Source organism: Vipera berus, assembly GCF_964194415.1.
Source record: "Vipera berus genome assembly, chromosome: 2".
NCBI classification, from domain to species: Eukaryota; Metazoa; Chordata; class Lepidosauria; order Squamata; family Viperidae; genus Vipera; species Vipera berus.
In genome coordinates this window covers 197,654,949-197,678,539 of record NC_138203.1, presented here as the reverse complement: position 1 = coordinate 197,678,539, position 23,591 = coordinate 197,654,949, and the positions used below count along the sequence as shown (strand labels likewise).

Here is a 23,591-nt window from a genome sequence, read left to right as displayed (position 1 = left end):
AGAGCTAAAGGGCTAATCATCATGGAACTGGAAAAAAGCTCCTTTGGAATGGTGTATGAAGAGGTGTTTTTTTATTATTATTAAAGAGTTTTACAAAAAACTTTTTACAAAACATATCCCCAAAACCCACCCGCCCCAAACCACCCCCCTCCCCCACACTTCCCAGAGCTGAATACAGGGTCATAAATATAATAATCATATTCTAACTAAAATTATCCATTATAAAATTAACCAAGGTTTTGTTGTGCTCGTGTAGATTGGCCCTTTAATTTGATCTGATGTGATTCATTTAGTTCAGGGGAGGCTTGAAGCCTGGGATATAAAACTAGACAAGACTCCAGACTGAAATCAGAATCTTCATCCTGTATTCCCTAGAAACGCTTGAGCTAGTTTGTACCTTGACCTTACTCTTCATTCAAAATTCTTTTGCTGCTTCTCTTATCTCTTGGGCTATTCATAGTTCTTGCCTCTGCTTCACACTCTGGCTGGCTTTTTTTTTAACCAGGAGGAAAGTTTAGCAAGTCTGCCTGCCTGCCGAGCATGGTGATTTCTCCATGAGAACAGGACGAAGCTGACGGTAGTACAAGTATGAACAAAAAACAATTGGAGGAATTCCCTCATGATGTCTTCCTTTGGGATTTAATAGAAACATGGGAAGCCAGGGATGCTACAAAATCCCCACAGAGATGATTGTACAGTGACAGACAGAAAATTCACACACAGCCCTTGTGACTGACTATTTTACTTTTGGAAATGTTTCTGTGATTCTGTTCTCTGTGAATGAATTTCTACAGCTAACTGAATTATATTAAAAATCTAGGAGAATTTCCTGCCTAGCATTACTCTTGGCTATTCAAACATCCACATCAGTCTTCTGTTATCTTTAAGTTATCTTGGACTCAAAAGTTACAGATAAAACAAAAAACTTTTCAGTCACACACTTCTTGCCTTCTATGACTCATCGGGACTTTGTAGCAATAACAATAGCAATAGTACTTAGACTTATATACTACTTCATAGCGCTTTACAGCCCTCTCTAAGTGGTTTACAGTGTCAGCATATCGCCCTCAACAATCTGGCTCCTCATTTTACTGATCTTGGAAGGATGGAAGGCTGAGTCAACCTTAAGCCAGTCAGGATCGTACTCCTGGCAGTGGACAGTTAGCCTATACTACAATACTGCATTCTAACCACTGCGCCACCAAGGCTCTTCTAACTAGAATATTTTGAATAAGGGAATCTACGTAATAGCAAAAGGTTTAATGGTGAAAATTAGAAAAGCTAAAGAGTGTTTACACAACTTTAGAATTAGAATTGTGTTTAGGCATGGTTTTACCTTGTTTGTGGTTGCTTTCACTACATACATTTCCAGCCTGTGATCCATATTCTGTTGGAAACCTACAAAGATGGAGCAGACAGCCTGAAGCATGGAAGTTAGAATTGCAGTGTTATATTGAAACACTGAAATCTTAGAAGCTTAGGAGATCTAAGCTTCTCAGAATCTAAAGAGATCGTGACTATTTTTAAAATCGGCTTAATTTGGAGTTTTATGGATGTCAACTGAAACGGCCATGTTCTTTTGTGGGTTCCATATTATGAACCTATTTATTTCTTTGGTTTGTATAGTTGGCCATTTGTCTTTTGAGTAACAACAGATTAAAAACAATACAAATGCCAACAAAAACAAAACACATACAATAACATCTTAAGCAGAACAGGTGTCTACATCAGTGAATCCTAAAAATGAATTTATTTAACTTCCTGGCCCAGTGCCCAGGGAACCCCCCCCCCCAAGTTTTTAATCCCTATGGAAATCCATCCCGGTTGGCATTATGGATGTTCCACATTGTTATAGTGATCCACCTAAAGGAAGAGATTAGGGAAAAAATCCATAGTTTATGTTTATAGGTTAAAAAAAAATCAACATTTACTTCAAGTTGAGCTCAACTCCTGTTGACCTCATGGACATGCTTTGGCAACAAATGGTTATCAAATTTTTCATTGCCGCCTTTTGAAATGCTTTTTCAGTTCCATCCTACTCCTTACTCGTAGTATTCCATAGAACTCTCCCATCAAAATACTGTTCAGGCCTAACCTGTTTAGTTTCCAATCCCAGAAAAGGGAAAGGTTATATACCAGCAATGTACAGTACTTAATAGTAGCAACCATCTGTTTTCTGAAGCTATTCAACACTCTTACTTTCTTTTTGATTTTCTAGAGAAACACTGTAAATAACTACAGTTCTTGAATTGTTCAGTCTTCAAGTAGTTATATTATTATTATTATTATTATTATTATTATTATTATTATTATTATTATTATTATTATTATTATTATTATTATTATTTATTGCATTTATATACCGCCCTTTCCCTGAGGACTCAGGGCGGTTTACAGGGAGTTAAAAATCAAACATACAAAAGTTAAAAAACCAATTTAAAAAAGATTAAACCAACCCTGTACAATTAAAAAGCCCAATTAAAATAAATTTCTCCTCAGCCTGGGCCTGAGAGCTCAAAGAGCCAGGTCTTCAGGCCCCGGCGGAATGATCGGAGGTCGGGGGCAGTCCTCAGCACCACTGGCAGCTGGTTCCAGAGGGCAGGCGCCCCCACTGAGAAGGCCCTATCCCTGGGTGTCGCCCGCCGGGAATCTCTTACCGGCGGGACCCTGAGCAGACCCTCCCTGTGGGAGCGCACTGGGCGAAGGGCATTTGATGCCGGCAGCAGGTGTTCCCTCAAATACCCCGGACCCAGGCCATGTAGGGCTTTATAGGTGATAACCAGCACCTTGAATTTCACCCGGAGGGCAACCGGAAGCCAATGCAGCTCGCGGAGTAGAGGTGTTACATGGGAGTATCGGGAAACCCCCATTACAACTCGCGCGGCCGCATTCTGCACCAGTTGAAGCCTCCGAGTGGTCTTCAAGGGCAGCCCCATGTAGAGAGCGTTACAGTAGTCCAAACGGTAGGTCACAAGCGCATGAGTAACTGTGCGTAGGGCGTCTCGGTCCAGATAGGGACGCAACTGGCGCACCAGGCGAACCTGTGCAAAAGCCCCCCTGGTCACGGCTCCTATGTGATCTTATATATTAACATCAGTTGATTTTGTAAAATTGAAATCAGGGGATCCCTAATTATATGGTGTGTAAAATTCTGAATCATACAGATCTTCTAGGAAGAAAACAATTGTCATGTTTAGGGAGATTTATAATAACTGAGCATGGGAATGTGAATGCTTAGATTTAGTAGAGAGTAAGCATTTCTTTTCCTTTTCCTTGGTAGATTGAAAATGCTAGCGAAGTCCTAATCACACCTCTGGAGAAATTTCGAAAAGAGCAAATTGGTGCTGCTAAGGTAGGTGGGAAGATTGATAATGTTTTCTTGTCTCTTTCAAGGAGATTTGAAAAATATACTTGAAGTATCATTTGGAAGGTCTCCCTAAATCAATTTAACACGGGCAGTTGTTTTTTCTTGTCAGATACTAAACAAACTTTCTTGGCAACTTTCTTCTAGACTTCTTCAACAGCAATCAAAAGAGGTGTTTTTGATGGTTGCCTTGCATATTTTAATTGAGAAATGTATTGTAAATAAACAATTGTATATAGTATACAGATGGTAGTAGGTATTTGATAAGAATTTTTCGATGCACCAGATCTAGTTAGGATTGGCAAAAACATCAGAAGACAAAAGCTTTCCTAGTCAACCATGCTGTTCCCATGTTAGGCATACCATATGCTTGTCAGAAGTTTGTGACTATGGAATTAATGAGGTTAACGTACACAAGGATACAACAATATGCTACTATAGAGTATTGATCAATCTATTTTTGCTTTCCATATATTACAGGTGAAAATCAGAAAAAGGATTATAGGTGAAAATCAGAGGAATATAAGTCTGTTTGTGGGAAGGGAATAAGTTTCTGCTGCCAAGGCAGGGACTGACACATCACATACAGGTAGTCCTCGACTTACGATCACAAATTTCTATTGCTAAGCAGGATAGTTGTTAAAGTGAGTTTTGATCCTTTTTATGACCTTGACTTTGCTTGTCAGAAAGCCACAAAAGGTGATCACATGACCTTGGGACAGTGCAATCATTATAAATACATTCCAGTTGCCAACCATCTGAACTTTGATCACATGACCTTGGGGATTCCACGAGTGAAAACTGGTCATAACTCACTTTTTTCAGTGCCATTGTAACTTTGAGTGGTCACTAAATGAATGGTTATAAGTTGAAGACTACCTGTAATAGCTTTGGAACTAGAGAGACTCCTCATTTTCATCACAACACTGAAGCAGACAGCAAAGCACTGACTTCATTTGTTGTCACTAATGATATCATATAGCCAAATTTGTTTGGCTGTTTAGCATAAAGATATCAATATATTCCCAGTTTCCCAATTGCCCAGCCTTGTTGAGGCAAGAAGAAATTTTCAGCACATCCAGTGCATCATAGCATCAACCTCGGGGACCACCTGCTGCCGGCGTCAACTTCCCTCCGCCCTGTGCGTTCCCACAGAGAGGGCCTCCTCAGGGTGCCTCCGGTCAGGGAATGTCGGCTGGCGGCCCCCAGGGGGAGGGCCTTCTCTGTGGACGCTCCGGCTTTATGGAACCAGCTGCCGGTCGAGCTCCGGATGGCACCGGACCTTCGCTCCTTCCGACGCGGTCTGAAGACCCACTTATTCGAACAAGCTGGCCTGGCCTGATGGGGGGATTTTAGGGTTTTTAATGGGTTTTTATACTGTATTGTTTTATTGGGCAATTATTTAATTCTCTTTTTAATTTTTGTATTTGTTATTTATATGTGCCCTGTTCACCGCCCTGAGTCCCTTGGGAGAAGGGCGGTATATAAATTTAATAAATAAATAAATAAATAAATAAATAAATAAATAAATAAATAAATAAATAAATAGAACTGCATAGGTCTGCGGAGAGTATTATGAAAATTAGTGTCCCTTTCTACTTGAGGAGTTTAATAACCTGGAATCCCCCCCTCTTTTTTAAAAAAAATAATGAGCTAGGTATACATCTAGGTTTTGCTTTTCTGCTCCAAGGCATTGTACCTTCTACTCCTGCTTCGTTGCTATAACAACCTGAGATTTCTGGTAAGATAGACAGTTTCCTGCCAGTTTCTGTTTTGTTCAGCAGTTCTTCATACAAAATTCTCCACTGCTTCTTGTTTTTGTAACACTTAAGAGTGACGCTAAAGCAGGAATCAAATTGTACAGGCCATTGGAATTAATTGAGTTAATCAAATTGTACAAGGTATTGGAATTAATCAACTTATCATTTGTACTAAAAGCTTGTTTCATAGTAGGCAGTGTGTATATAGTAATTACCACAAAGAATATTTTGTTGTTCTTACACCTACATGGAAATATGAGTCTGCTATATGCTTCATCAACCTGGCGCCTTCCCCAAATGTACTATCGATGCTGTGGATCCCCCTGAGACTCTCATCTTACAGGTGTTTCAAAGGACATTGAAGATCTGGCTTTTGCCCAGACCAGTGTGATTGAAGCCCCTCTTTTCTTTGTTCCTATTTGGGTTTGTTATCTCTGCCATCTTTGCTCTTTTTTGTTTTGTGTTGTTTTCTTGTTTTTACATGTTTTTAACAATGTGTAAATTGCTCAGAGTCACTGAGAGTCAGGCAGAGTCACAACAACAACAAATTGCTCAGAGTCACTGAGAGTCACTGAGAGTCACTGAGAGTCAGGCAGCATATGTTGTTGTTAGCTGCGAAGTCCTGTCCGACCTATCGCGACCCTATGGACAACGTTCCTCCAGGCCTTCCTGTCCTCTACCATCTTCTGGAGTCCATTTAAGCTCACGCCTACTGCTTCAGTGACTCCATCCAGCCACCTCATTCTCTGTCGTCCCCTTCTTCTATTGCCCTCAATCTTTCCCAGCATTAGGCTCTTCTCCAGTGAGTCCTTCCTTCTCATTAGATGGCCAAAGTATTTGAGTTTTAGCTTCAGGATCTGGCCTTCTAAAGAGCAGTCAGGGTTGATCTCCTCTAGGACTGACCGGTTTGATCGCCTTGCAGTCCAAGGGACTCGCAGGAGTCTTCTCCAGCACCATAGTTCAAAGGCGGCATATAAATTATTACTTATTATGCTGTCTGTGATGTTAATGGTAATATATGGATGAAGAACATCGTAGCAATCATTGGTACATCTTGCATTCTTTTGCATCTCTGGCACATCCAAAGACAATTAGTTCTTTGTATCAGTTATCTGTAACTGCATGCTCCTTGTAAGAAAGGACATGCATATGCACACATAGTGTGGTGGAAAAACTCACTTAAGAATTTATCCAACAATTAGAAGAGCACAGTCATTTTATTAAAACTACCAGATTATAGTAAGTCACTAATTTTCTGCTATCAAAAGTAGAGAATACCAAGAAGCTGGTTAACAGAATTCTCATACAGAGGTTAAAGATGAACATATTAATTGTAGATGTTGTTTGCTTTATAATTCCTAAGGTGTACTGATGGAGGTGCATGAGAATCTGTGTCTGGAAGGAGAACACTTTGTAATACAGAATACTTAGTCTTTGAAAAGTGCAAATGTCAATGTACTAATTAAATGGAAGAAATGTAAATATAGAAGAGAATATATGTAGCTCAGGGTTGAACTGTGGAGTCCTTTGTGCTCCCTGAGTTTAGTTGTTGCTTGTAGATATGTCATTATCCAAGTAGGTAATATCAATGCCATTGATAATGTTACCTAGTTGGGTAATGGAACAGCTATAAGCAAACAAACAGCCTCAAAAAGAGAGCAAGGACGCCACAAATAAAAATATTCCCCTTATCAGTATCCTTGAGGATGATGCAACTGAGGGAGACATAAAGTTTTGAATCACAGACTACCCATTTATATTACAAACATTTGGAAGTCTAGGAGGGTATATGTCATGATGGTATAGTTTTGATACATATTGTAAAGGAGGAAGATGATTTTGGCAATTAAGCTTGACAATTTCCCCCTCATTTCCAGTTGTTCAAATTAGAACATGAGGTGTATTGTAATGACAAATTGCTATGTCCAAGCAGCCATAGCAAAAAGGAAATGGATATGGAGGTAAATAATCAATAGGGGAAGAAAGGAAAGGGTGTCAAAATGAAAAACATTTTCTCTGCCCAAAAGAGATAGAAAGGAAAATCTGGTAGGATTTCAGCCAGCTTCCAAAGTTATCAGCATTAACAATCTCATTTTCAAATGTTGCGTGTATTAGCTGGGCCTTCTTATGAATGTCAAGATTAGATTCAACTTTACTATGTGTTTTTTTCTCCACATCCCACAGATAAGATTCACTAGCTTATACAGTATATGCCTCCTTGGGGTGCTCAGCAAATAGGCTAAGCAAATCAGTTGTCCATCCCTATGTGCCCTGTACCTTTCACTAACTGGTGGGGTTGAATAGCATCCATAGTGGTATAAAATACATTTTCTATTTCAGTGGAGATATTTGCCATCTCTACTGTGGTTTAGTAACCCCATACTCCAGACCAGTACCCTTATTCTGGAATGAAAGGGAATTACCAGCTAGTTTTATGAGATATTTGCTGCACTGTTGGGAAATGATGTTGATATTGTGGGCTACTGATCTCATGGATGATAATGCAAGCAAGGATATATCCCTAGGCATAACGTTTTCCCAAATTGCCAGCATATGAAAGGCTGTGCTATCCCCCATCCAATAATGTCCTTTGACATTGAGGGAGGCATAGTGCTGGTGGGAACAACCTGGAAGAAGGATAAGGGTACTCATCTTTTAAGTGCAATCTGTTAAACTCTTATCAATTTGGGTCAGTTTTGCATGCCATGGCTAAAACCACTTAGCTTACGCTGTTGTGTTGCAGAATTGCCAAATGTCGATGATGGAGGCCCAGGCTCATTGTTATAATGGACAGAGGGGAGGAGGAAGAGCCACATCATTTTTTAAATTAAAGTTAACATAATGGAATGGAATGGAACAAAGTTCTATTTTGCTTTTACCATACCTATGTGCATATATACAGTATATTTATGTCTCTGCATGATTATTGTAACACTATTGTTTTCATGGCTTCTTATGTGGCATATTTTGACAGGAAGCCAGGAAGAAGTATGACAAGGAGACTGAGAAATACTGTGGAATATTAGAAAAGCACTTAAATCTGTCTTCTAAGAAGAAAGAATCTCAGCTTCAAGAGGTGAGATTGGGTGTTTTGTTTGCTTGCACTACTAAGCTATAGATTTACTTATTGCTGTTGTATGAAAGGCTTAAAATTGTATGTATGTTAAGAAGCAAGTTTATTTTGGAGCTCTTTAAATGCTCTCTAAAATTCCAGGTTAGAGTTTATAATACTTTTAATTAAATCAGCTGTCTACCCCCTTCAGATTTGGAAGTGTAAGGAAAATGCTGCGATCCTTTCTTTCTTCTGCAGTTCTGAAAATCCTTACCACTGCCTTTCTTAAGCTATTGTTACTTCAGTTGTTCCAGAAAAATGGCCTTGCAATGATTGCTTGATCATCCATCCATTCACCCATCCATCCACCCACCCATCCTTATGTCTGTCTGTCTGTCTGTGTCTGTGTCTGCCTGCCTGCCTGCCTGCCTGCCTGCCTGCCTGCCTGCCTATCTATCTATCTATCTATCTATCTATCTATCTATCTATCTATCTATCTATCTATCTATCTATCTATCTATCTAATCTAATCTAATCTATCTGCCTGCCTGTCTGCCTGCCTGTCTGTCTGTCTAATCTATCTGCCTGCCTGTCTGTCTGTCTGTCTATCTAGTTGGCTGCCCATCTCACCAAAATACTTATACAGCTGCCTATCTCAAATACATGACCGTGTATCAGCCTTCCAGGGTAAACCAGATAGGAAACATGACTAGATGAGTTAATTCTACTTTATTGTAAATCTACATTAATAGAAACTTGCAAGTTTGAAGGTACAAACTTCCTGCTGCCATTTTCAACCATCTGATCAATTAGGGTGGGTCCTTCCTATGTTTTTTCCTCTGACCATTTCATCCATTAGGGGCTCCTCCCTCCCTTATCTGATAGGCGGCATCTCTTCCTCTTGTCCTCTGAGGTCATCCACACATTCCATTACCCTTTGGGAAGCTAACGATGAGTAAAAATAAATAAGGAACAACATTGCAAAATTATACATAATATGTACAGAAACTGAGATAAAACCAAACAACATAACCCTAAGCTCAAATACATATCCAAGGATCTAGGCTCGGTAATAGAACCAGGTCTTCAAAGCTTTATGGAAACCCAATAGGGCTGGACCAAATCGAATCTCTGGGCAAATAATGGTCCTGAGGGGGTGGGAATCAGAACAGGAAGGGTTCTCTTTCTGGATCCTGCCAGATCCTCCCATCTATGCTACCTAATAGATGGGATCTGGAGACACCTCTCCTGCTAGAGCTAAGACAAAGCTAAGAGGACAGATAAATACAATCGAGAAGAGAATATCAGCCAATATTTTGTCATTTTGTCCTCTCTCAAGTCCAATGCATAGTAGTTGCTTTGTATTTATCATAGCTTGGAACCAGAGCCATTTCTTTCTGCATCTGTCTGGACCTTGACTTTTTCAGAATCTTTGTGGGTTTTTTTGGTGCTGTATTAGGAGAGCAGGGCAGGTTGTTACGGGGGAAAGGTTCTTTTGAGCCCTTCTGATCTTCCCTGACAACCTTGCTATAAGGACACCAATCTACATGCTACTAAAATTCTCCTGTATGTCTATTTGTAACCTTCAATTGGGCAAAATGGTGCATCATAAGGCCACAGTATTTGAATCAATGTACCTCAAATGGGCTAACTTAAAGAATGTGTCCAAAATGGAGGATGGCACATTCACAAGCAAGAATTGAGAGATTTGAACGAACTTGAGAAAGGAGCAGTACATAGCTCGTAAACAGCAACTCAGTCCAGGCTGCAAAAAATACAAGAAAAGAAGATTTATAAACCTTCAGAGAAACTCCATCTTAAGGAATTTACTAATCAGTGAAGGCTACAGATTCCTTATGCAGCTTCCAAGATTCTGTACTTTGTCCTTAATTCTTGCATTGATGATTTGTACTGAACCTGTGATCATGGATGGAGAAGGAATGCTGTAATTTTGCTGGCTGGGGAATTTTGTGAGTTGAAATCCACACATCTTAAATTTGAAGAAGTTGAGAAACACTGCTCTCTGACCATCAAGGTGACAATTTTACCCTCACAGCTTTTCTAACTCCCTGTAAAGCTGTGTAATAATTGAATACTGGTGCCATCTTGTGGTCTGTATTTTATATTAAAGTTTGCTATTTTTCTCTGTAAGAGATTTTGAGTGCTCCTCTTCTCCCCCCCCATTTTTTTTCTTTTCACCTTTCATTTCAAACATAAATGGCTGCCTTTAGAGATGCAGAGTTCCTTCTCTGTTGGCTTTTACTACCTAAAATCTTAGCTAAGTTTAAGTAAAGTAAAGTTTCCCCCGCATATGCGTGCTAGTCGTTTCCGACTCTAGGGGCCGGTGCTCATCTCCGTTTCAAAGCCGAAGAGCCAGCGCTTGTCCGAGGACATCTCCGTGGTCATGTGGCCGGCATGACTGGACGCCAAAGGCGCACGGAACGCTGTTACCTTCCCACCGTAGTGGTCCCTATTTTTCTACTTGCATTTTTACGTGCTTTCGAACTGCTAGGTTGGCAGAAGCTGGGACGAGTAACAGGCGCTCACTCTGTTACGCGGCACTTGGGATTCGACCCACCAAACTGCCGACCTTCCGATCGACAAGCTCAGCGTCCTAACCCACTGAGCCACCGTGTCCTATGACTAAATCTTATCCATTAAATTAAAGAGGAGTAAATAACAATCAGCTCATAATATAATTGTGTTAAGTGCAGTTCTTTACAGCCCAACATTAGATTGCTGGTAGTGAACTGAAGTCCTATACAGATACCAAAGTTTTGGTCTAAACCTCTTTCTAAAGAAACATATTCTGTCTGTGGGCTACCTTTTGTTAGTCCCAGATGAATTTTAAAAACTCTTTTCAGCTTGTAGACTTATTCTTGTATGTGAAGAACATAAATAAAGATCAGCCTGTTCCTGTTGTTTCTTAGAAGTCTTTTACGTAAGAACTTGTCCAGATAATTATAGCTTTAGGTCCATAGTATTGCAACTCTCTTTCTCTGATTTTTTATTTCCCATATTTGTTATTTTGACCATTCCCATCTTTCTCAAGTAGTAAAAGGGTCCAAATGAATCAGATTACATTCCAATATGTGCCATATATTTGTGAGATACACACACACACACACACACACACACACACACACACACACGTGTGTGTGTGTGTGTGTTTTAAAAAATTAAGAATAGGAAAGTAGCCACTTCTTTTTCAACCAGTAGTTCTCAAAATGTCTGTGCTCTGGAATTCCTGCTTATCATTTTATCTGAGATAAAAATAACTGCATTTTACTATGAAATATGTCTGCTTTGCAGAGGATTTGGGAGAGCATTCTATGCTGAATTCTTATCCAGTTTATTGCCTTCCAAAATGAACTCCCTGAATTCTATCGTGAGAAAAATCCTTGGATGGCTAATCAGGATTGTACCCCAGAACATTTGGAAGGTAGCAGAAAGTATAACTTGATATGTTTATCTGTCTATAGGGCTTCAGCTTGAACAGAGCCCAACAGCTATCATTATTCTTTAGATGGGAACTTGACAACCTATACCAGTGAGAAATCTTCAATTATCTTTGAAAAAAAATTTCAGATTCTTAGAATGCTACTCTATCCACTTAAGGAAGTTTGCCAGCTTCAGTTTGTACGTCATTAATTATTGGACAGGCAAGGCAATCTTTCTTAAGAGCTTGATGGAATATTTAGCCCTTTACTATATAGACTTTTACAATTAAATATATTTGGTTGGGAATCTTCTATACAAACAACAGCCTTTGTATAACCTTGATGTCAAATGCTCGCAGTTAATTACTTGCTTTATTTTCCTTTTAATCTGCATAACAACTGACAGGCAGATAACCAGGTGGACCTGGTCAGGCAGCGCTTTTATGAAGTTTCTCTTGAGTATGTCTTCAAAGTACAAGAAGTTCAGGAGAGAAAGATGTTTGAGTTTGTGGAACCAGTAAGTAAATGTTTGTGATTCGTTCAAGCATTTCTTCTCTGAAATATAACATCAATAAATTATGTGACAGTGAATGCTTTAGAAATAAGGATAAAGTGGCTTTTCTCCCATCTCCATGAAATATGTGAGGAAACAATGCATAAATCAGGATAGCTGAGATTTGCATTTTCCTGAATTTTTCAGTTTCATGAGTTAAAAAAAAATATGCAAAAGCATAAGAGTTGGATGAAAAAAACCTCTCATACTCAGAATGAGATGCCAGTCTCCCTATATTTATTTAAAATATTGCTTACATTAACTGAAATATGCAAAGAAGATAAATTTCTGCACATCTTTGTTTCAACCTGCAAAGCTAAAAAGGCCTATGTGAAACTTAATCTTAAAATATTTGCTCATCCCTAGAAATAAATTACCTTCAGTAAGTAGCATAGAAACAATTTCCAGGTGAACAGAATGGAAATAATTACATCCAAATATCACAAATATGAATATATACCATTGGTTCTAATTTCATTCTCAGTAAGGAAAAGTGGATACTGAAGTGGTTTAATCAACTACTGCTGCTGCCTTCATGCTGCTACAACATTTTAATTCCAGTATTCTAAGAACTAATACATCTTCCTAGTTGAAGAAATACAGTACCTCTAAAGAAAAGCAATTGAAGAGAATATTACTATAAGTTGTCCAAATGTTATAGACTGTTGGGCCATGCAGTGCTTGTGATTAGACTCTAAAAAAGTGCTTCAGAGCAAGCTGGGATAGAAATATAACACCTGTCTGTATCTCTTTCAAGCAACTATGCCTGTTCCTGAAATTGTATAAAATCTGGGAGGAGATGTAGCTGTTAGGCATAGATAGATTTGTTCCTCTATTTCTGAAGCAGAATTGGACTTGAATCTGAAATGCCACGCAGTTGTAGTAATTGTTAAGATTTGTTGCACACTCAGATGCTACGTCTGCTTGGGATGCGGTAGTATCTTATGTTCACTGATCTGTTAGCTATGAGAAGGAAATAATCATAATGCACATCAGTCATGGTTCCAGCCCAAGTTACCTAGATATTTACTCTGGTAAAATATATTTCTAACCATGAACTTTAGAAGAAGAGGAGTTGGAGAGAAAGGAGAATAAACTCCGGAAGGGGATATCAAAGCCAAAAGCAGGTTCAGAAAAGAGATTGATTTTTTTTAATCCCATTTATATCCCGCCCTTCTCCGAAGAATCAGGGCGGCTTACAATCTAAGAAGCACAAATCAATGTGCTTAGCAATAGCCTTCATTCTATGTATATGCCTGCTTATTAGGGCTTTCCCCCCCCCCCCCAAGCGGCATTTTTACAAAGTCAGCTTATTGCCCCCAACAATCTGGGTCCTCATTTTACCTACCTCGGAAGGATGGAAGGCTGAGTCAACCTTGAGCCTGGTGGGACTCAAACCTGCACTAATTGCAGGCAGCTGGTGTTACTTAAGGAGGCATTAGCCCACTGCCCCACCAAGGCTGAAAAGCTCCCATTTTACATGGTTCTGAATGTTTCAGACAAAGCCAGAAAAAAGGAAATTCTTTTTCATGAGCTATGTAAGGAACGCTACATTTCTGCAACTCTTTTTCAAGTGATGGAAATGTATTATTTCAATAGTCTTCACAAGAGGAATGAGACAGAATTACTCCCTGGCACTACTGTATTTGACTTCCTGGTCTTTGGTACAGCACATTCTTCCTTTCTTCAATGCTCAGCCATTTCTGGCCAGCTTGGGTGGGTGGGAAGAATGACAGAAAAGAGATGCTACTCGGCTGATTGGGCTGATCGGTAATAACAGCAGGGAAAAAGAGACTGAAGGGCTGCTGTTTAATCACAGGCCTAGGTAGCCAGTTTGCATCTTTCTTGAATCCTGCCTTCCCCCCCCCCCTCATGCTTAGTTGTACAAGTGTATAGGGAAGAAAGGCTGTTCTCAGTGCTCTCTGGCTGCTTTATCCATTACACTTTCTGCTGTAATGGTTGAGAAGCATTGGGGACCATTAATAAGACATGTGTGCATATGTGTACAGGTTAAGGTGTTGACCTAGAAACTAAGAGACTTATAAGTTCTAGTCCTGCCTTGGTCATGAAAGCCGACATTAGGCCAGTCAAACCCACCTTACAAGGTTGTTGTGGGGAAAATTGGAGGAGGAAGGAGTACAATGTATGTTGGCTCAGATTTATTCTCAGTTGGCGACCAAGTGTGGTATAGGTCCTTTGGAGATGCCCAGGGAGTGGACATGGTCACTATTTGATCCTATTGAACCTGAGGAAGTGGACAGGGTCCTTGGAACTATAGGTGCAGCCACCTGTGAATTGGATATTTATATATCAAACTTGCATGAGATCTTGCATGAGATGGCTTGTCTGGACCCTTTCTAGTCAGGTTTTAGGTTCAGACATGAGATACAAATGGCATTGGTTGCACTTTATGACCTCTGGTAGGAGTGGGATGAGGGGAACGTATTGGGAACGGCCTAGACTTAGTTGGAAGAGGGATTGGGAGTGCCCAGAGTTGGTTGTAAAATGGATGGCTATATAAGTGTTTTAAACAAACAAATAACATACATACATGTGTGTGTGTGTGTGCGCGCACACACACACACACACACACACACACACACACACACACACACAGATAGCCCCAAGCAGAGTGCATTGCAGTAGCCCATAGGGGAGATGGCCAGGGCTTGAATGACTGAAAGAGCCTCTCGATCTCTGAAGGGCCATAACTGGTGCACAACATGAAATTGAGCAAAGGCCTTCCTAGCTATGACTGTCATGTAATGTTGTGCATTCCTGATCTAGATTGTTTTTTTTTTTAAAAAAAGGATAGCTACAGTTTATCCTTAAAATATCATGCAGTTTACCCTGAGGCATTAAACATGTCATTTTTAACTCAAATAACCAGTTAAAAAATCTGCATGATTTATCTAGGAATCAGTTTCGATATAATGGGAATCAGAATAGACACCCTCAGGGCACTGTAAGTCATAGGTTGATGTATTTAGTACCACATTCTGGAAATCTGTTCCTCTAAATCATGTTGAGGTAATTTAAACAAAATAATTCAGAAAGATATTGTGAATGAAATCTCTGAAAATTACCATAATATCCAGCAGAACCAACTGGATCAACTTCTTTTTTGACCCTGAGGAGAGGAAACATGTTATATAATCAGGCAGTTGGAAATGGATCAAGATAATTGGCCTCCTTTATGAATGATTGATCTTGAGTTGCTGCTACATAGCTTAGGATCTTGCCCCATTGTGAAATGTTAGAAACATCTGACAGCTATCTGGAGAGGATTATGGTGTTGAGATTATGTTGAGTTAGGTATGATGCCCAGTGACCTCATGATGAAGGTTGATGTAACGATGCTTGTGACCTACATTTTTGACATTTGATTTATTCAGTAGAAATTCATTATCTTAAAGTTCCTTTTTCATAAGAAAAAAATTATATGCATCTCTCTGCTGGTATTTTGTTTTCTGGGAATCAATGAGTTCCAATTTTGTTTTTTTGTTTTTTAAATGAATCTTTGTATTTCTTTGTTCATTATTCTAAACAAGATAACTGTGGGGATTATTTGGCTTTCCCCCCATGCTGTGTTGGCCCTAAATCAGACCATATGCTTATGCTTAATTTTTTTTAAAAAAAAATCAATAGTTTGTAATTTGCCCAACCGTTTTTACATTTCTGAAGCATTTGAAAAGAAATTTGTATCCTTTTTTCCCAAAAAAAAGAGAGGGAAGGAAAAAGAGGAGAGAGATTGAGAATACTTTCTGTTCTTTGAAATATCCTGTTATTTTAAGATTCAACAACTTTGCTGATTATTTATATTTTATTTTTATTGAAGGATGGGTGGGGATCCTTTCCTTCCTTCCTGTAGCTTTGAAGACATAAACCCTTCTACTTTAAATGTTTTTTTATTTAATGTCATTTCTGTGTTTGAACTGCAGATGGCACTGGAAACAGCAGATACGTTGCTTAAATTTAAATATATGAGGTGAATAATTGATTCTGTGGTAATAGAACAAATGGTTCATGCGATAAAGAACTGCGAGCAGAATTTCTGTTTAACAAATCATCGTAGCTGAGTGTAGTTGAAAAGGGCTGCCGGCTTCTTATGCTGACCTCTCTGTAGATGCAGAAAAGTTGGAAATAGAAAAGGCATAGAAAGGTTTCCTTTCAATCCTTTGTCCATTTGAATGCTTGAAGGAAGCTACTGCTTCTCCTGATTTTCTCTTGTTGTTATTCTGCCTGATTCTCCCCTCAGTTATCTGGGAGAAAAGACAAAACTGCATATATGTATATGATTTATTGGCCAAGTGTAATTAGATACACAAGCAAACTTATATATGTATTTATTTATGAAGTCTTACAGCGATATAAATGGGCCAAAGCTGTTAAAAATTGTTTAGATCCGTCCAATGTTCTGTTCCCCTCTGTCTGGAAAAAAAAACGTTTGGAAACTCCGAAGTATGTACAGTCACAAAATGATTTGGAATTCTAGTCTTCCCTTAGGCATGAAAGCTGGCTGGTGACTTTGGGACAATTATTCTACCTTACCTCACCTTATCTTACCTCACCATGTTGCTGTTGTGAGGACAATAGGAGGCAAGAACATTACGTACACCACTTTGAATTGTACTAAATAAAGGTGGGATGATGATGATGGGATCATGATGGGATCATGATGATGATGTAAGATTCAGGATAATTTTATATGTTTATTTGCAAAAAGCTTCTCTGTGCTCCATTTGTTACTATCAAATAAGCATGCATAGAAATGAATTAAACAATTAAAAAACAAAAGTTAGAATATTTTGGACATGTGATGTGACACCCAGAAAAATACGGCATACTCCATTTAATCCTCCAGGGAAAGATTGAAGGCAGACAAGGCCCAGGCAGAAGAAGAACATCATGGCTTCAAAATCTAAGGGACTGGTTTGGACAAAACTCAGCAGCACTTTTTCATGCAGCTGCCGATAAAAACAGGATTGCCAACATGATCGCCAACGTCCAATAATGGATATGGCAGAATAAGAAGGAGGAGGAGGAGGAGGAGGAGGAGGAGGAGGAGGAGGAGGAGGAGAAGGAGAAGGAGAAGAAGAAATGAATTCAATCTGATTTGAACATTTGTTGAGTTTCAGCTTTAAGAAATAAAGAAGGGAGCTTCTGTAATTGTTAACCTTCCATAATGAATCTACAGTGGATTAAAAGTGGTGTGGAAAGAAGATTCAAGAGATACAGAATGGAATTCTGTGCAGTTTTAAAAACTTAAATCACAATATTTCTGCCAGTCCTTTCTTAAACATGTCCCTGGATATCCACCCTCTAAATTTTTGGTTTCAGTGTTGGTGCAGTTATAAAGCAGTTTATAAAGTGTACTCAGAAACAAATTCCAGTGAATTTAGCAGAAATTACTCTGTGTTATGCATAATGGGCTGCAGCCACAGCATCCTCTCTGATTTCATGGTGGGAAGAAAGAGGACAGGAGCAATTGCCCTCTTCTACACAAAAAGAAACCAACAAGTTCTTGTAATTCAATTCCTTGTTTTGTATTTTTTCTCTCTCCTGCAGCTGCTGGCATTTCTGCAAGGGCTGTTCACATTCTACCACCATGGCTATGAGCTTGCAAAGGATTTCAGTGATTTCAAGACAGAGCTGACAATCAGTATACAAAATGTAAGCAGGAACTTTTATTGAAGATAAAGGATCTCTTTCACATGTTGTTCCTCAACTTTTTACCCAAGCTTATTTTGCTGTGTCTTATGTTAATAAAAGGGATGCTGTGATTGGTCAGTGGTTAAAATGCTGGGGGTTTTGGCTGGAAAGCCAACAGCCCAGGTTCAACACCTGAGTGCTATGTGGGACAGCTCTTTGCCCCAGCTGTGCCAACCTAGCAGTTTGAAAGCATGCAAATGCGAGTAGATAAATAGGTACCACTTCAGTGGGAAGGTAATAGCGCTCTGTCATGTTGGCCACATGACCGCAGAAACATTTTTGGACAGTGCTGGCTCATTGGCCTTGAAATGGAGATGACCGCTGCCCCCTATAGTTGGCTACAACTAGCGGAGTAAAATCCGCAGGGACTCCTATGTTAATAAAAAATTCAATTTGTATAACTGTAAACAAAATCCACCTCTTCTTCCTTCTCCTCCATTGGTGGCTGGTAAACTTGGTGATTAAGCAAACAATTTCAAAATAGCCATATTTATTTTTGTCTTACGAACCAGATGTTTGTCTTAATAGAAGCTTAAATGTCCCATAAATTCATAACATACCTTGGTTACTTTTTCAAGAGTGTACCATCAGGTGCCATATTGGTGCCAGGACTTAATGTAAATAATATTTACTCTCTTCTTACACTGGCAGCATGCTTCATCAATAAAAAAGAGATTTTTGCTTCCATGTACTTAGGAGTTTCTAATAGCTATTGTCCCTCAAAATCTCTCTCAAAATCTCTCAAAATATTGAGATTTGTTATATTCTATAGACATTTTTCAGTTGTCTTAAGACTTCTTACCCTATTTCTTTTGCACAGCTTTATATAAATATATGATGCCTGGATATAGTTCAAAAGAAACTGATAATGTATGAAAAGCTTAAATGAATCCTACTAGTCTAAATTTACAATACTTTTGTCTGTGCATTCTAATCTTGAACATCAATCAATCAATCAATCAATCAATCAGAATAGAGCTGGAAGGGTCCTTGGAGATCTTCTAGTCCAAACCCTTACCCCCAAAATAAATTCACTGTTAAAATGTAATCATGTTATTTCTTCATTATTGGCTTAAATCATGCAGCTTTCATGTCAGTTGAATCAAGTTGTGAGCCAAATGCATGTAAGGGGCTTTCCATACGTTATTTCTAACTGGTAAAGGTATTAGAGAAAATATGACAGCCCACCTAAGGGAACTGATTTTGATGCTATGAAAAACCAACAAGCCATTGTTTACCTGTTAATTCAGAATTGTTGCCCATCTTCTGAATTAGAGATGAAATTCTTGAAGACTGTTCTGTCTCATATTATTAAATAATCTGGTTGGTATGGGTCTCCTTCATTTGCAGTTCTGCCTCAGATAGCATTAATTCTTGGGCCAGTCTTGTTTCTTACATAACCAGAATATAATATTCTGTGCATTTAAAGCTTGACTGAAATACTTTCTACTCGTTTTCCATTAATCTTTAAATGCAGACAAGAAACCGTTTTGAAGGCACCCGATCAGAAGTTGAATCCTTGATGAAGAAAATGAAGGAAAATCCTCATGAACACAAAAACATCAGTCCCTTCACTATGGAGGGCTACCTTTATGTTCAGGAAAAGCGTGAGTACCTTTATGGTTACTTCATAAAAAATTTTTACACTATCTTCTTGAATGGACTTTGAAGCTTTTATTTCAGTCAAGAAAATGGATGACTGATGCAATTAGTCAGAACTTCTGGAAATCCCAAAGACACTTTTACCAAAGGCAACTGGACTTTCAAGAAAGTTCAATTGCTTTTTGTAAAAAACACCTTTGGGACAACCATGAGAATTTCCATAGACAACTTCTGGAAACGGTAGCTCCTTACAGAAATAGTTATTCCTCTATTTTCTTTTCCCTCTTTCAGTTATTTTTAATGAAAATAAAAATTACTGGGACCAAATATTATTACACATTTTTAATGACAGCAAGTATTACACATTTCACTGTATGCACTGTGAAATCTAGGGTAACAATATTTAAAACTGTTTAATATCTTCATTATCTTTCCTATAAATATTGCAACTTTGTTTGGCTAGTTTGATGATAGGGAATAAAGAACTCCTATAGATATTGCTGCAACACAACTGCTAGCATGCATAGGCGTTAGCTGTATTTCCCGACTACCAAAATATGCAGCAGCATCAGAAAAGCCAGAAGTTCCCAACTATTATAAAGATGAATAGGCAGATAAATTTTATTAATGTATAAGAGAAATAGAAATTATGTGGCTAAAACAGATTTTACTTCCCCCCCTTCTAATTAGTCTGCTTCAGTATGTTTACACTTGCAGAAGAATTGCTATGCCCTTGAGCTTTCAACCACATTGACTGCAACCAGCTTACTGTTTCTTGCTATTTCTGTCCTAACTATAATTAGCAAGAATAAAATAAGATCCTTATGAAACTTACATTTCAGGAGAGGTCTACAAAATGTAATAGATGTTCAAAGTAGATAGTCTAGTTATATATTTGAAATAATATGAATACCTGTATCTAAAAGGTTGTTGTGTAGAGAAAAGCTGCATTGAGTATTAAAGAAGAATCTCTGCTCTCACAAATGAAGGCAAAATCTATGTGTCCCAGGATACTGTTGCAGGATCCAATCTGGGTCAGTCACCCGGACCATGAGGTTTTGCCTTCTGAGCTTCTGGACTTGCACTGGGGCCCAACCTCAGGGAACTTGAGCCTTGGTGGAGCAGTGGGCTAATGCCTCCTTAAGTAACACCAGCTGCCTGCAATTAGTGCAGGTTCGCATCCCACCAGGCTCAAGGTTGACTCAGCCTTCCATCCTTCCGAGGTAGGTAAAATGAGGACCCAGATTATTGGGGGCAATAAGCCCTAATAAGCAGGCATATACATTGAATGAAGGCTATTGCTAAGCACATTGATTTGTGCTTAGATTGTAAACTGCCCTGAGTCTTCGGAGAAGGGCGGGATATAAATGGGATAAAAAAAACAAACAAAAACAAAAAAACTTCTCTCTAGCAGAGTGTGGGCTTTTCTGCTCTGGTCCCTGCAATCTCTGCTCTTTTCATTCCATCTAATATCAGGACTGCTATTAATAGACTGTGTACTACCTTCAAGGAAGACTAATATTTTTCCTGATTTCAAATTGTATTTTTAACCTACGCAGAGTTTCATTTTGCATCTCCTAAATCTTTGCTTCCAGAGTTATTTTTTTCTTTCCTTTAGAGTACTTTTTAGATTTACTAGAAAAAGATTATAAATTCTACAAGTACTCCCTTTTGTTTTCAAGGACTGAAATTGACACAGTAATTCAAATAAGAGTTATTATTTGTGACTTCTAAATCCAGTATTTTGGATATAGAAACATAGAAAATTAACTGCAGGAAATGACCTAGTGGTCTAGTGAGTCTGCCCTTTGAGTTTTGTGTTTTATTTGTTATTTGTTATTTATTTTATTTATCATTTTGTCACATGAAGAACATGCATTTATCCCAAGCATGTTTAAACTCAGTTACTGATGATTCAGTCATTATTTCTTCTGGATGTTGGTTCCAAGCTTCCACTAATCTTTCTGTAAAATAATAATTTCTAACATTACTTTTGAGTTTCCCTCCTGTCAATTTGAGATTATGCCTCTGTGTACTTGGTTGCTTAATATTGAAAATCCTGTCTTCTAGAAACTTACTTATACCCTTATTATATTTAAAGGTTTCAATCATATAATGAATTGTAGCCCGTGCAGCAAGTTTGGTTCCATCCTTCCATATGTTAAGATGTACATTCCATTAAAATTAGCTAGCATTTGTATCATACCTGAAATACACAATTTCAATTCTGAATAGGTCATTTTGGGACATCCTGGGTAAAGCATTACTGCACATATCAGAGTGAATCCAAACGAATAACGATGGTGCCATTTGACCAGAAGTCTGGTGGAAAGGGGGTGAGTAAAAATGCAGATGATTTGTCATGGAAATACAGTAGTTAGGATTATTTTCATTTATGGCTAAAATAAAATATGGTAGTTTAAAATGGAGTTGGCCAAAGTTACTAATTGCAGGAAGTATTATAATTGTATTTAAATAATCCCTTCAGATCTTTCTCAATGTATTGTTCACATGGTATGATAAATCTGGATCACATGTTCACACCTTCCCTTTATAAATTAGTGTTTTCCAGTACATTTAAATAGAGTTATTATGTCTTTTGATATGAAGCAATATATTTCTAGGCATAAACAATAAATTCATTCAATTTTCATCACATATGAATTAATTGTATTTGTATCTTTATGATAGGAGAATGAGAATGTGCTGAAATCTACTGATCTAAATGTTAGGACACAATTCACAACTCAAAAAAATAATAATACATAACTGTGCATATCAGACACAAGGATACTTTCAGGTTAACGAGGCTTCCTTGTTTACCAAAATGTTCTTTGCACCATTTCTTTTACCATTATGATCTGCATACTGTATATATCTAAATATTTATATGTGATGTGCATGTAGGTACGTACATAATGACTATCTGTGTAAATCTGTGTGCATATAAAGTCATGCATCTGCGCACATGCATGATGTTGAAAAAATAGAATCAAACTGTTTCAGTTTAGCTCCCACAAATTCTTCATTTAGGCAATACCCTAGAAAAGAACTTTCTATGGAAAAAAAGTTAACAAAATCTTACTTGAAAAAAGAGAGCTCCACATAAAAAGCTTTCAAGTATTTAATAACAAAGATTTCAACATAGTAATTTGTTTCCTAAACAGGTTTGTTGCAATTAATGTAATACCAGGAAGATGTCTCAGGGCACTTGCTGCTTATATGAATTTCATTCCTTGAAGGGATGACATGAATTTTCATATTCACTTTGTTTTGGCCTGCAACCTTTTACTTGTCTGCATTTGCATTGGCAATGCTTCTATAGCTATAAAGATTTGCAGGTACTATGTCTCAAACAATGTTCCTGTTATTGTTATTCAACCAAGTCATTTCCTGAAACAAAGTCATTACTTGACACATCCCAATTAATAGCTTTTTGCAAGTATGACTCTAGTAATGGGATACACATGTATTCTTCCAAGGGCATTTCTGCTTGGACCGTGATTCATGGTCTGGGAATGTTTATTTCATTTTGTGGCACTTCCCTATCAGCATAACTTTTAGAGGCCATTTGGAGCTTCTCATCTGCCAGGTCTTTCTAAGAATCTCTGAATTGAACTAAAGCCAACAACAGGACCAAACATTGCCTGATTAGTGATTGAGCAGATTTAGTTTCCTTTCTGTGGTTACAATCAAACCTAGATTGGAAATTGGTAAGACTGGCAATTGAAAGGCAACCTTGTGATTGTGACATGATAGCAGTGTTCCAATATCTCAGGGGTTGCCTCAAAGAAGAGGGAGTCAAGCTGTTCTCCAAAGCACCTGAAAGCAGAACAAGAAGCAATGGATGGAAATTAATCAAGGAGAGAAGCAACCTTGAACCAAGGAGAAATTTCCTAACAGTTAGAACAATTAATCAGTGGAACAACAACTTCAGATGTTGTCAGTGCTCCAACACTGGAAATTTTTAAGAAGAGACTGGACAACCATTTGTCTGAAATGGTTTAGGGGTTCCTGCCTGAGCAGGGGGTTGGACTAGAAGACCTCCAAGGTCCCTTCTAACTATGATTATTATTATTGTTGTTGTAATTAGGGATAAAAACACAGA

At 38.4% G+C, this 23,591-nt stretch overlaps 1 protein-coding gene across 3 annotated transcripts in view; it reads left to right on the top strand.

The window, feature by feature from the left end:
- Window positions 1-23,591, top strand: part of ARHGAP26 (Rho GTPase activating protein 26) — a 282,090-nt gene that overhangs the window by 92,927 nt on the left and 165,572 nt on the right. For all 3 annotated transcript variants that reach the window (XM_081317345.1, XM_081317346.1, XM_081317347.1), the window contains 6 exons: window positions 3,281-3,352; window positions 8,099-8,200; window positions 12,023-12,133; window positions 17,738-17,842; window positions 19,359-19,488; window positions 21,719-21,819. In XM_081317345.1, the coding sequence (XP_081173471.1) occupies window positions 3,281-3,352; window positions 8,099-8,200; window positions 12,023-12,133; window positions 17,738-17,842; window positions 19,359-19,488; window positions 21,719-21,819 (621 nt within the window). The remainder of the gene's footprint in view (window positions 1-3,280; window positions 3,353-8,098; window positions 8,201-12,022; window positions 12,134-17,737; window positions 17,843-19,358; window positions 19,489-21,718; window positions 21,820-23,591) is intronic.